General features: G+C 44.2%; 1 protein-coding gene across 1 annotated transcript in view; it reads left to right on the forward strand.

Annotated features, from left to right (window-relative positions):
* The first annotated feature begins 1,933 nt into the window (after positions 1-1,933).
* Positions 1,934-12,507, forward strand: part of BARD1 (BRCA1 associated RING domain 1) — a 41,066-nt gene continuing 30,492 nt past the window's right edge. Inside the window, exons 1-3 of the mRNA XM_041411793.1 lie at positions 1,934-2,141; positions 2,243-2,299; positions 5,832-5,977. Of these exons, the coding sequence (XP_041267727.1) occupies positions 1,987-2,141; positions 2,243-2,299; positions 5,832-5,977 (358 nt within the window). The 5' untranslated portion in view covers positions 1,934-1,986. The remainder of the gene's footprint in view (positions 2,142-2,242; positions 2,300-5,831; positions 5,978-12,507) is intronic.

The raw sequence follows: 12,507 nt of genomic DNA on the forward strand, positions 1-12,507 counted from the left end.
TGGGAGCTGCCAGGAGCGCAGAGAGCGCGATGCCGTGTGACCGCTGTGACAGCAGCAAACCTTCTCCAAAGTGCTGAGAGGTTTCATAATTCCACATCCTGTGTGGAGCCCGCTTCCCTGCACCTCTGGCTCATATTAGTAAAAAAGAAAAATATTTAGCCTTCTCTAAATAAAGAAAAAAATAGAAAATTCACAATTTAGATAATGCTTGGTGTTCAGGAGCCATGGAGGGAACAAGCTACGAAAGCAGAGGAGTGTGACCCTTGAAAACTGTAGAACCTCCCTCTTGGAAGACATTAATAACTTGTTAAGAAATACTTTCCGCCCTGATTTAACACCCATTTAAGTAGAACTCCTTCTGTCTAGATAGGGTAAGGCTGGGACACCCCTCTGATGGCTGTTTTCCACAACTGCCACAAACCAAATTTTGCAGCTCCACACCGCCGTGTCCTTTTATGATGAAGTTCCCTCAAAGAATAACTCGCTCGCTTTAATCATGTTTTCTCCAAGATTTATGGCTTGATGCTTATTCATTGGCGGAGCTTCTCCACGTGAAATGTCAGTAAGCCCGTTATAAATTGCTCCTGGCATTCCTGCTCTATCTTTTACTTGGCCAGGAGTATTTCTACCTGAAAGTGATAAATTCCTGCTATAACTACTTTATGTGCTCCAGTAATTACGCTGTAGAGGGATGGCGGGGGCTGCGTCTCTGTGCAGGTACCACCTAAAAAACATCAAGCTGCACGAGTGGGAGATTGGGCTGTGGCGGGGTTGCTGCAGGACACACAGCTGAGGGAAAAACCACCCTGGAAACCCGAAATAACGGTGGCTGGTGAGGTATCTCTGCCAGATATTTATGTTTATGGTGTGTTAGATAAGTTTGTTATACAGACACTGGGAAGATGTACTTAGGAGCATCAGGTTTGGGTAGGAGATCGATTTGGATGCTGTTGTGGTATCTAGTTGGGCTGAGACCACCAGCATGAGGTTCAAGGAGGCCAAGTGGGTCCTGCACTCATAACCCCCTGCAGCTCCAGGCTGGGGCAGAGGGGCTGGAAAGCTGGGAAAGGTGCCAGAGGCAGCGGCTGAACATGAGCCCAGGTAGGCACGAAGGCCTGTACCAGGAATAGTGTGGCCACAGGAGCAGGGAAGTGATTTTTCCCCAGTTCTGGACGCTGCTGAGGGCACACCTCAGGTGTTGTGTCCAGCTCTGGGCACTTCAGGACATGACTTCAGGATGTCGAGGGGCTGGAGCAGGTCAGAAGGGCAGCGGAGCTGGGGACGGGGCTGGAGCACCGGGAGCGGCTGAGGGAGCTGGGAAGGGGCTCAGCCTGGGGCAAAGGAGGCTCAGGGGGCCCTTGTGGCTCTGCACAGCTCCTGACAGGAGGGGACAGCCAGGGGGTCGGGCTGTGCTCCAGGGAACAGGGATGGCACATGAGGAAACGGCTTGAAGATGCATCGTCATTTGCCCCTAAAGTTTGGAAGTTCAGACGCTCTGGGTTCTGCAATATTGTCTATTGTGCGGAGCCATTGCTCCCATTAGCCTAAAGTTCAGAAGCTTAAATTGTAACAAACTTCCGCAGATTGATGCTCGTAGAGACAAAAAGACCGTCAAGCTATTCTCTCAGACCTAGTCGTTCCTGAAGACATTAACAGCCCGTTTTCCCTGTAATTACTGAAAACTCGCACCCACGGAGCCGCACGTGCGGACATTAACACCCAATTTTCCTGCCACACCCGATCTGCCCCAGTGCTCTCAACTCTCCGCCCCGAGTTTCGCCCAGCCCGCCATTTCCCCGGCGCTCCCCTCACGGGCGGCCCCGCCCCGCTCGCGGCGCGCGGGAAACGCTGAGGGCAGGGAGCGCGCGCGCCGCCCCCGCGCCTGCGCAGTGGCGACGGGCGGGGGATTCGGAGCGGCGGCGGGAAGCGCTGAGGGGAGGGAGGGCTGGCGTCGGAACTGATGAGGGAACCGCTGTCAGAAAAGCCATGAGGGAGGCGCTGCGAGGACGCTCGGGCAACCAGCCGGCCCCAGGCAGGCCCCTCCGCCCCGCTGCCCCCTCCATGGCGCCGCCCGGACACCCCTGGTCCCACACCCGCGCCGCGCTGGGGCGGCTGGAGAGGGCCCTGCGCTGCTCCCGCTGGTAATGGATGTCCTCCTTCCCCTTCCCCCCCGTCCCGTTTTCCTCCGCGGTCCTTGCCGTATGTGGTAAAAGTGTCGCGTTTCTCCTTGCTCTGCCCACAGCGCCGGTGTCCTGCGGGAGCCCGTGTCCCTGGGGCAGTGCGAGCACGTCTTCTGCCTGTAAGTAGCGGGGCCCGCCGCCGGGCTGAGGGGAAAGGGCAGGGAGGTGGGCACCGCCGGGGCCTTCTGCTCCTCCCGGGGAGCTGCTTTTCCCCCGTGGGTCCCATGCAGGAGAGCTGCTTTAGGCTTCAGGATGTGAAGGGAACTGTCAGTGTGGTGGAGGGAATTGTCCGCTTGTAGCGGGGTAGAATTCCAAAACAAGCTGCGGTTCGCATCGCTCTCCACTCCTTTCTCTTTTTCCTCTCGTGAGGAGAAAAGAGCAGCTTGGGAAGGTGTTTCCTGTTTCCAAGGGGGTTTTCCTCTGCCCCAGAGGGTTGGGTGGTGCTTGTTGTTGGTTTGGCATTCTACCAAGACTTTGCTCCTTCAGTTCTGCCTCTGTGCCCGTTGCTGTTCTCACACACATCCAAACACGGTGGCATAGGCAGGCTTACCTCTGCTTAGAGTTGGTCAAATAACCTGAACACTTCAAAAAACTGACTTTAATTAGAAACACGCTGCCAACAAGGTGCTTCTGACGTGGTGGCGGTCGTGTCACCTGTGGTGGGACAACTCACTGCATTGTCAATGCAGGCAGAGGCTGAAATGTTTGTGCCCCAGAGCTGCCTGTGGGTGAGATGGGGAACCTTTTGGCCACTGTGTGTGTCACTGCTCTTCAGGGCATGCACATGCAACCACGGGGCTTAGAGTATCTCTGCACAGCACAGGTGTAAGCAGTCTGGTAAAATCCTGTCTTTGTTAGGATGTAGAAGAAAGACACTGTCTGACCTCTGCTTGTAAACCAGCTGATACTCAGCTTTATATCCTGTTAATCTATAATCAGTATGTCAGTAAAAACTGAAGAAACCCTCCCTCATGGATGTGTATCCACTCCCTCTCTTCAGCTGCACTTTTCTAACAGGAGTTTACAGTGCTGAAGGCCTGAAAGGTAAAATACAAGTAGAATATATACTGGCTTTTTAAGGGGTAACTGATTATGGGAGAGATGCCCTCAGCATCTCTTCCCCCAGTGTGCATGTACAAAAAGATGCACAGGTGATTTATTTCTCTCCAGACACCTGTTCTTTCCCAGCTGTGGCCATTAATTGCTGTAGAAGATTCTTGAAGAGGGACCTTTTACAAGGGTACATAGGGACAGGAGTAGGGGGAATGGCTTCACGCTGAAAGAGAGCAGGTTTATACTGGATATTAGGAAGAAATTCTTCCCTGTGTGGGTGGGCAGGCCCTGGCACAGGCTGCCCCAGCGCTGGAAGAGTGCAAGGCCAGGTTGGACAGGGCTTGGAACAACCTGGGATACTGGAAAGTCCCTGCCCATGGCAGAGGGGTGCAACTGGATGATCTTTAAGGTCCCTCCCAGCTGGAGCCATTCTATCATTCTGCTGTTTGAAGGAATTAATTAAATTCCTGTTCATTTATACAACTTCTCTACAGATCATTTTGTAAAATGACCCCCAGAAACTAGTAAAAAAATTTATAAACATGAACATGTGGTTTAATAAATGTAATTGTTCAGCTGTTGGGCTTCTAAGGCCCTGTGGTTTTATTTTGGATAATCCCTGTGTATTCTAGGTGATAGATTTAAATCACCCACTGTTCTCGAAGATTTGTGGGGTTTTTAAAGAAGAATTTTCCAAACATCAAGAGGACAATGCAGCTTGTATTGACGAGGCTGGAAAGAACAGTTAAGAGGAGCGCTCATTTTCTCTCTTGTATGCCTGACCTTTTAGCAGCAATTTCATCTGTCCTTTGATGACTGAGTCCTGGGCAGTGGCTATTTTTTAAAATTAACCTAAGGAAATTCAGTTTAATTTCTTCAGAAGCAAATTAGGTATTTTCAGTAATATTTGCAGCTACTCTGAACTGTTCTCAAAACTAAATTGCATAAAATCACAAGGTATTTGCCACACCTTTATCATCTCTCCAGTAAGCCCAGGTTGCTGATACTTCAGTTACGACTCAGTTGTTTGCCTGCATATTGTCCATTGATGTTTAACTGTTGAAAGACAAATTTCCAGTACCTTTTTTGTAACCCTGGAGTCAAAATTAGTTACATTCTGTTGGATCTGGAACTTTTAAAGAAGCATTCTCAACTCTGACTTCAGTTTGGTTACATTTAAGTGGTGTTAGGTTTACATTCTGTTAAGTTGGCGTTCTGTTACATTTAAGTTCTGCGGGGTTTAGGGTCTGTTAAGATTAATTTCTGTCGAGTTTGAGCGTTTAGAGCTGATTCTGGTTCACTGCTGAGGACAGACATTTATTAACACACCTGGGAAGGATTGGGGCGAGTGGTTGGAGCTGGCTCCTGAAGTATGGAGTGAAAGATCTGAAACTGATGAACTGCAGTGCTCAGGTCACCCATAAAACAACCAGTTCTCCCTCACCATGGTTTTGCCACGGACAGGGTATTTATCAGGATCGGTTTCTGCAGTTTTGTGGGGTAGCTGTGCTAAGTTACCTGCAGTTGTTACCAGCTGTCTACAAAACCCCAAGAGCTGCAAGCAATGAAGAGATGTTGTGGTATGAAGGTCATTGTCATTTACAGGGGTGGGAAGCCTGAGACCAGCTTTCCTAGAGAAGGAGACCTGGTTGGCCCTTCCCTTTGCTCCAAGGGATTTGCCAAATGTCATCTAGGATATATTGGAGCCAAGAGCTGTGCTTCAGTCTGCCAAACACAGCAGTGCCTCGGCCACAAGGGTCTCTGCTTGTTTAAAGCACAAAACACACCTAGCAGCAATTTTTCCATGAGTAGTGGTCAGGTAACTGAGGCTGTTCAAATGGGTTCAGTCTTGGCTGTGTGGAACTCTAACTTCTATTTAATAGGATAGATGAGAGATGAGATGTAAATGGCCCTTGAACGTTGCAGTTCAGATGACAAATCTTAAGGTCTTCTCACTGGCCTAATCAAAGAATAAATGATTTTAGGCTGATTTGGGGAGAGTAGTATTACTGAGTAAATCTGCTTCCCCACCTATGCCACCATGATCATCTGACATAAATGCTGTGAAAGAGAGCAGTGATAAAATACTCTAAGCACCTGGAGACCCTCGAGGGACTTCATACAGAGAAATGTTCACACAGGTGAAACTTCTTCACAGCATCAAGCAAATTTTAACTAGGAAGAGGTGGAAATTGTAGCTTACCAGGGGTTGGCTTTCTGGCACTTGTTTAAAAATGGAAGGCTGCAGAAAAGCAGATGTAAAAGAATTTGTAGTTTTAACAGTGAAGCCTAATTGTTATCTGGAGACAAACAGCAGTGGAGCATTTGAAAATTTGGGTCAGCTTGCGAGGCACTGCGTTTTTCATGACTGTCCTGACAAGGCTTTGGAAGCGGGTTGCTTAATTTTATGCTCAGCTTGTCACTTGCCAGGATGAATGCGTCCTGTCCTGCCTTTGTGACTAACTGGCGTGGGCTTTCCTGCGGCGGTTTGCCGCTGCTCAAATCAGAAGAGCCGGCTGGGCTGCGGAAAGCGGTAGTTTGGTGGCGGGCGCAGCAGGTAACTTCCACCGGATGATGCGTTCTCCCTTTGCCTTGCAGGCCCTGCGTGGGCGACTGTGTCGGCACCGAGTGCCCCGTGTGCCACGTGCCAGCCTGGGTGCAGGACGCACAGATCAACCGGCAGCTGGACAACGTGATCCGGCTCTGCGGCAAGCTGCGGCAGCTCCTGGGCGCCGGCGCCTCAGGTGAGACTCGCCCGGCTCCCTGGTGGCCGCCAGTCCTGGCCACCCCGTTTCATTTTACAGGGAACGAGCGGTGCAGCCCTGCTTAAAATTCTGAGAGGCTGTTCCAAATCACGTTTGGAAAATTTGATTTGAAGAGAACTGTCTGTATGGATTGCTCGTTCTTTGAATCTGTTTTATTGAGGAGTCTGCGTGAGCGGGTTAGTCCATAATTCATTAGAATCCATTTTCCAAAATCAGATGAAAGTGGGAGAGATTGCTGAGTCACGTGGCACAGGTTGTCATATCTTATGGGAGCCCCAGTGTGTAAAGTTCTGCACTGTATTAGGGGTGCCCTGTTAAAGAATTAATGCGTATCTTCTGCCACTGGGTTTCTGTGCACTGAGTCGTGCCTGCTGTCCCAGTAATTTTCAGTTTTGGGTTTTTGCACATGGGAGAAATGATCTGTGTTCTTTGCCTAAAAAGGGGAAAGAAGCAAGTCTTAACTCATTTGTTTTCTGGTCCCTAACAAACAGCTAATCTGCTGGAGTGAAGTTTTGTCATTGCTGACTGTGCTAGGAGATTGCAGAGAACGTACTCTGGGAATCAATCAATATCAAATTTTAGGTTGTTTGTCAAAGTAGGAAAAACTGTAGTGAAATAAACATAGGTGATTGTGTGTTTCTTCTGCAATCTCAGAGAGGAGCATTTATGTAATACCAAGTTTTAGAAAACATTAATTTAGTTGTCAGATACAGAATAGGTAATTCTTCCTTCATTGTTGCTTCCTAATGTGTTTGTCTAAGATAAAGATTCCTTTTCTATGTCTACTCCCATCAGCACCTTCATTCATTTATGGAATATCTCTTTATTGACACCAAAATAGATTTTAAGTGACGAGGCTGGAAGCCCGTGTCCAAGCGTAAAGGAATACATTTTATATAGGTATAAAATCCTATGGTGATTAAATCTTCTGGAGCATAAAAAACAGATGATGGCTTAAATAGGATTTCAGGGAAACATTTTAAGTGATGAAGGCTTTTAAAAGCACACTCGGAGGAGAATCATTCTGAGAGGAACTGTTTGTGATGCTATAAATAAAGCATTTAAAATACAGCATGGTAGTGTTATTGATAGTGTTTAGGTGTTTTGGAAAACTCTTAGAGATGGATTAACTCTTACAAATTGGTCTGATGTTTAACTGTCCTAAAAATTGAATAGTACATTTAATCCCATAGTTCTTCTAAAATGAAGTCTGTGTGGTGTGACAAGGCCACAGAACTAAATGAGGGTCTTTTGAGTCAGAACAAGAGATGATAAAAAGAAGTTTACAAGAGTGTTTTATATGAAATGATGTGAAATCAAGTGACAGATGCCTTTCTGCCATTTGTAGTCTTTGCAGTGTGCTAAGGATTAGCACAGTGGCCTTTTGGAGGGTGATACTGAGGTTAGGAGAAAATCCTCCTGAGCTGGTAATAATTCACTGTCAGGAATGGCTTGAATTCATAAGTAAACAAACACTCCTCTAAGAACAGAATATGTTGGGGAAAAAAAGATATATGTTGAAAATCACAGGATATTGTAGCTTTAGATTTTGAGAGCAAATTCTTCAGGATGTTTTGTCCCTCATCTCCTGCAAATCCCTCACCTCCCTTGGATGTCTGGATACATTAAGTTTTGCCTTGAACTTAATGTATCCAAAGAGAAATATGTTTGAGTTTGGAGAATCATGGGTTCTCTCCTCTTGTTAAGGACGTGCTTTCATGTTCTTACAGCACTGTACTTCTGTCAACAATATTTTCTTCTCTTTTGTATTAGAAGGTCAGAAATTGTACTTTATGTTCTGGTGAAGGAAATAGACCGAAAAATCAATCTCTCAGTGCAGGAAAGGAAGAGAGAAGCAGTTGAAAAAAAGACTATTTTCTTACATTTGTTTCATGTCACTTTTGCATATCTGCTGTGTATGCCTTGTTTTGAAACAGTTGTGGCTTCTCTTAAATTTTGTTGGAGATCCTTGTTGACACTGAAATTTTGAAGAGCATCCTACTAGTACTTTTTTTCGGCTCTGACAGAGCTAGTGCATGCAGCAAGTTGTGTGTGTTTCTTTGAAAAAACCCCGTGGAACTGCTGTGACTGAAAAGGATAGGGTTAAGCTCACACTGAATATTTCAAATACAAAAATCCCTGTACCCTGAAGTTCCACAGTAGACATGAGAGGGATCTCACTTTGTATTCCATTGGGATAAAAATAGCTTCTGCCAAACAGCATGTGCATTGTAAGAAGCAGCAGCAAATAATTCAGGAAAGACTGCACAAAACAGCTAATACTTCCCTTTTAAATTAGAGGGAAACACAGCAAATAACACTCCTGGGGTGACTGAAGATGAATTGACAAACAAACCTGAAACTGCTTGGAAAATGCAAATTATGGGTGGAAAACTCAAGCTATAGATAGGAAATGCTGAGCCTCCAAATTAATTCACTTGTTAGAGGTTTTCTGTGCTTAGTCCCTGGTAAGATGAGGAGAGGTGCCTGAGTTTTTGGCTGCCCTGTGCTGTACCTTCCTCAGGGTAAAGGGATGCTGCCTGGCAGGCACCACAGACAGGATGCCTGCACTCCAACTCTTTAGCTCTAATGTTGCAGTGTCCAAGACATCTTGGGAGCTGACAGTGGTGGGATGATGGGTGGGTAATTCCTGAGGACTTGTGGAATCGTGGGCATAGTGTACATAAACCACTAGATTTGTTGATTTACAGTGATGATTTAGAAAGAGAAGTTCTAAATACTTTTCTGTGTAATGTTCTTTAAAAAGAAGGGATTGTTTTAAATTTTCAGAACCATCACTAAGCGTTTATAGTTGATTTTACCTTATTCTTTGTAGCAATCTGCTTCACTCTTGCACATCAAACAGAAAGCCTTCCCCCCTCTTCTCATGCAGGAGTTGCTCCAAACTTCCCAAGCTGGTGCTGATGCTGGTGGAGAGTCAGTGAGACCAACCAGTCTTTATAATATCCTGACTGTTTCACATTTACTGGATGTGGAACTCCTGTTGTAGCAGATTACATTGCATTTCATGGCTGCTGTGACATTTTTCATAACATCTGAAGATTAAGTTTTGAATAGCTGGAATTTCTCCCTTTCCCCTTTGGTGTTGAATACTTAACTTGCAAAATAATCACTCTTCAGTGAAGGCACTAATGTTGCACAGATGGTACCAAAGCTCTTCCCTTTGATTTTTAATAAGGGACTAGTTTGTCAAAGAGATTTCTCAACTTCTCTTCTGAAACCCATAATAGAGAATAATTTGAAAGGCACACAATGTGCATCATTATATTCCTTTGATGCAGATTAATGATAGCTAAACCACATTTTCTAATTGCTCCTTTTTTCCCCCTGCTATTGCACTAGAGCAGAACTTGGAGATGGAGCTCTAGTTGCATGGCACTGACCATCTCCTGGTATTTTTGTGTGCTCTCAACCCTTTTAACACTTAAGAAATCCAACTCTATTAAATGTCATCATTGGGAAACTTGTGCTTATTATGTGCAAATAACTCTAATTTAGAAATAACTCAATTACTCCATTGTGTGTTTGAATGTTACGTTTAATTGGTAATAGAGACTAAATTTACTGCATTTACTGTAGGCTGATTCTAAGGCTGTTATTGTGGATGCTCCTTATGCTATTGCAGATGCTTAAAATCTAGAATTAGTAAGGAATGCGCTGCCGATTTACCTTGTCTGAATGCCTCTGAAAATTTTTGTGAGGACACTTGTGTATTAAAAAGACAATTAAATCAGAATCATAATAGTATTTTTTTTGATCCTGTTGAGATCCAAGCTCTGGCTTCAAACTCAGAGACAGCAGAGAATTCATTGGGATTGATTTTATTGTGAGCAATTTTCTCTGAAGGTACTTTAACTGAATGAACTTAGCCACCAGATAATACCCTCTTTATATAAATTAACATTTACTTATTAAATCATAAGAACTTCCTTTCAGCTTCTTGGCTCTGCATCTCCCCTTTTTGTTTCTCTCTCTCACGGCTCTGGGTCCATCAAAAGATTCGATTTTCAGGGAAGGTAGATTGGCCATTTGTCCAAGTTGCTTGGGCATCCTACCTTGTACACTTTGGAAATGGAGGAAGGGGTAGCAGAAAATGCAGTTTCCTCCCCTGGCTGTGCAGGGCTGGCCTCTGGATGGGGTGGGTCTCTTTGTCAGGATATGGCATCTTTTAATCCTGTCCCACGAGTGCCTCCCTGGTCTAGAGCATGCAGCATACTCTGTTACACCTCAGGTCGTTGCAGGTGAGGAAAAACACTCCTTGGGAAGTATTTATTTAGCACATTATGTTTTCAGCAGTTTATTAAAAACCTGACAAATAAGTCCCTGCTGAGCAACCAGCAAGGAACAGATCAGTTCAGGAAGCCTTGTGGTGGATTTTTCACAGGCTTTCCTGCTGGCAGAAGTGGTACATCCAGTGTAAATGCTTCATTGTGTTCTGCTGCTTTAGATCATACTTCTGAAGGACAGTGCCTTTGATTGAATTTGTCACTTGGACTTTAAAGTCTTGCTGTTCTATATACATCAAAAAGAATTCTGGCCATCACAAAATTGTTGCACAAATTACTTCTGCAAGCCGATTTCATTCTTTCTCTTTACTTGGGGATGAGTGATACTTTTAGCAAGGTAAATATTTTACAAGGAAATCTGCTAGTTTGTGTAAACACTGGCAAGATGAGTAAATAGTAACTTGTGTTTTATATTTTGCATCTGTTTGCAATCAAGATCTTCCTTTTTTTAGATGCTATTGTCAGAATGAGATTGGAGATGTTCTCAAGGCTAGCTAGTTCTGAGATTTCATTCTCAATTTCAGTGCTTTTTTTCTTGTTTGCACCAAGCCCAGCCTTAGAGGAAAACCAAATAACTGCAGTTCTCTGCTTGATGATTATCTTTAGATGCCTAAATGATTGATAACTATCCTCAAGCTGTATTCTTAATGACACTTTTGGTCTGATGGCTTACATATTCCTCTAGCTGAATCTAACATGTAACAGGATTCAATTCGAGGGGTAAGTAGGGTAATTGAAATCAAGATTAAGGAAACATTTAACTTTGAATATTGCTTTAAAAGACAACTGTGAATGTCTGTTTTAGTGTTGAATTACTAGCTGCACAGTTCTCTTTTAAGTGGAATTTCAAAAGCACTTTTTTGTGTCTAAGGGATTGGAACCAGTGTGTTTATTGTTATGAATTTATCCCAGCTTGCTCTGAAAAACTGGCTGTAGTTACTAACACCAAAAATAGAAGAGAAAGTATGGAGATAATAAATTAGCCATAGAAACTTAATGCACTGAAGTGAAAGTGATAGATTGTTGCAGTGAGTGTCTGTCATTTTAATAATTGAGACTTGGTATTGTTTATTTCAAGAATGCTTAAAACCCTCCCCTCCCTTCTAATCTTGGTCTTAGTGCTGCTTCAAAACAAAATTCGTATTGGTTTTGTGTTTGATTGTTATAAATCACCAAGACTTTGGTGAGTGGTAGTCCCTGAGGTTTGAGGTAATAGGAAGAATGAGTTGTGCATTTACTTTGGAAGACTTGTCCAAATAACCTAAAATAACCCCAGTTCAGAATGAAGGAATTGGTAAAAAATCTGCTATGGTTCTTTTGTGTCAAAAAACCCTGTCAAATTAAATTAGTGCCTAACTTTGAGGTCACTTTATACTCCTTAATTTATTGTTAAGCCATTGGAGACAGTATTTATGTCCTCAGTCCTTGTTCTCAACTGTTATTTCATGTGCTGGGAGTACAGGATATTCCTGCATCATCCTGGGCATTGATTTGTCATGTGCTGTATGGTGTGATTTATACAATTGCTCCACTGCATATTTTTAAAGAAATGTTTGAGATCATCAAAATGCTTAGCTTCCTTGAAATTATTTACTACCCAGGGGTAAAGGATCAAATGGCAGGACACAATTGCTTACAGATTTTCTGTATCTTATTCCACTGGTTCATCTGCTATAGCTGTGGAATCAGTCAAAATTTCTCAGGAATGTTTGACATTTTTATAAGGATATTGTTTTTGCCAGCTTACAGCTATTTTTCTTTTCCATCTTTGGATGAACTGTAATATCTCTTTAGAAAATTGTTTCTGTGCTCTTTTGTGTATGCACATGACTCTTTGTTAAACCTATTTCCAAGGAAAACTTAGTGAGAAAACCAACTTCTGTCCTTTTCTGACCTGGTCAGAACTCTGCTGTGTTGTGAACCCAGACTCGCTGAAGGAATTTCTCTGCCAGGATGCTCACTTGCCTGACGGATAGCTGTAGCTATCTCTGAGCTCCAGAGTGGCATGTGGCCTGGCCAGGGCTTTTAAAGTCACTGCATGTGCCTTCTCAGAAGGGTGACCTTGCCAGGGCTTTTAAAGTCACTGCATGTGCCTTCTCAGAAGAAATGAAGGCACTCATAGATTGTATTTAGTAACACTTCATCAATTCTTGTAGTTGTTATGATCTCTTTTTGCTTTGTGAGGTACTGAAGAGTGCTCAT

This window comes from Onychostruthus taczanowskii, unplaced genomic scaffold, assembly GCF_017590055.1.
Source record: "Onychostruthus taczanowskii isolate IOZ18803 unplaced genomic scaffold, ASM1759005v1 scaffold37, whole genome shotgun sequence".
In the NCBI taxonomy this organism is placed as follows: domain Eukaryota; kingdom Metazoa; phylum Chordata; class Aves; order Passeriformes; family Passeridae; genus Onychostruthus; species Onychostruthus taczanowskii.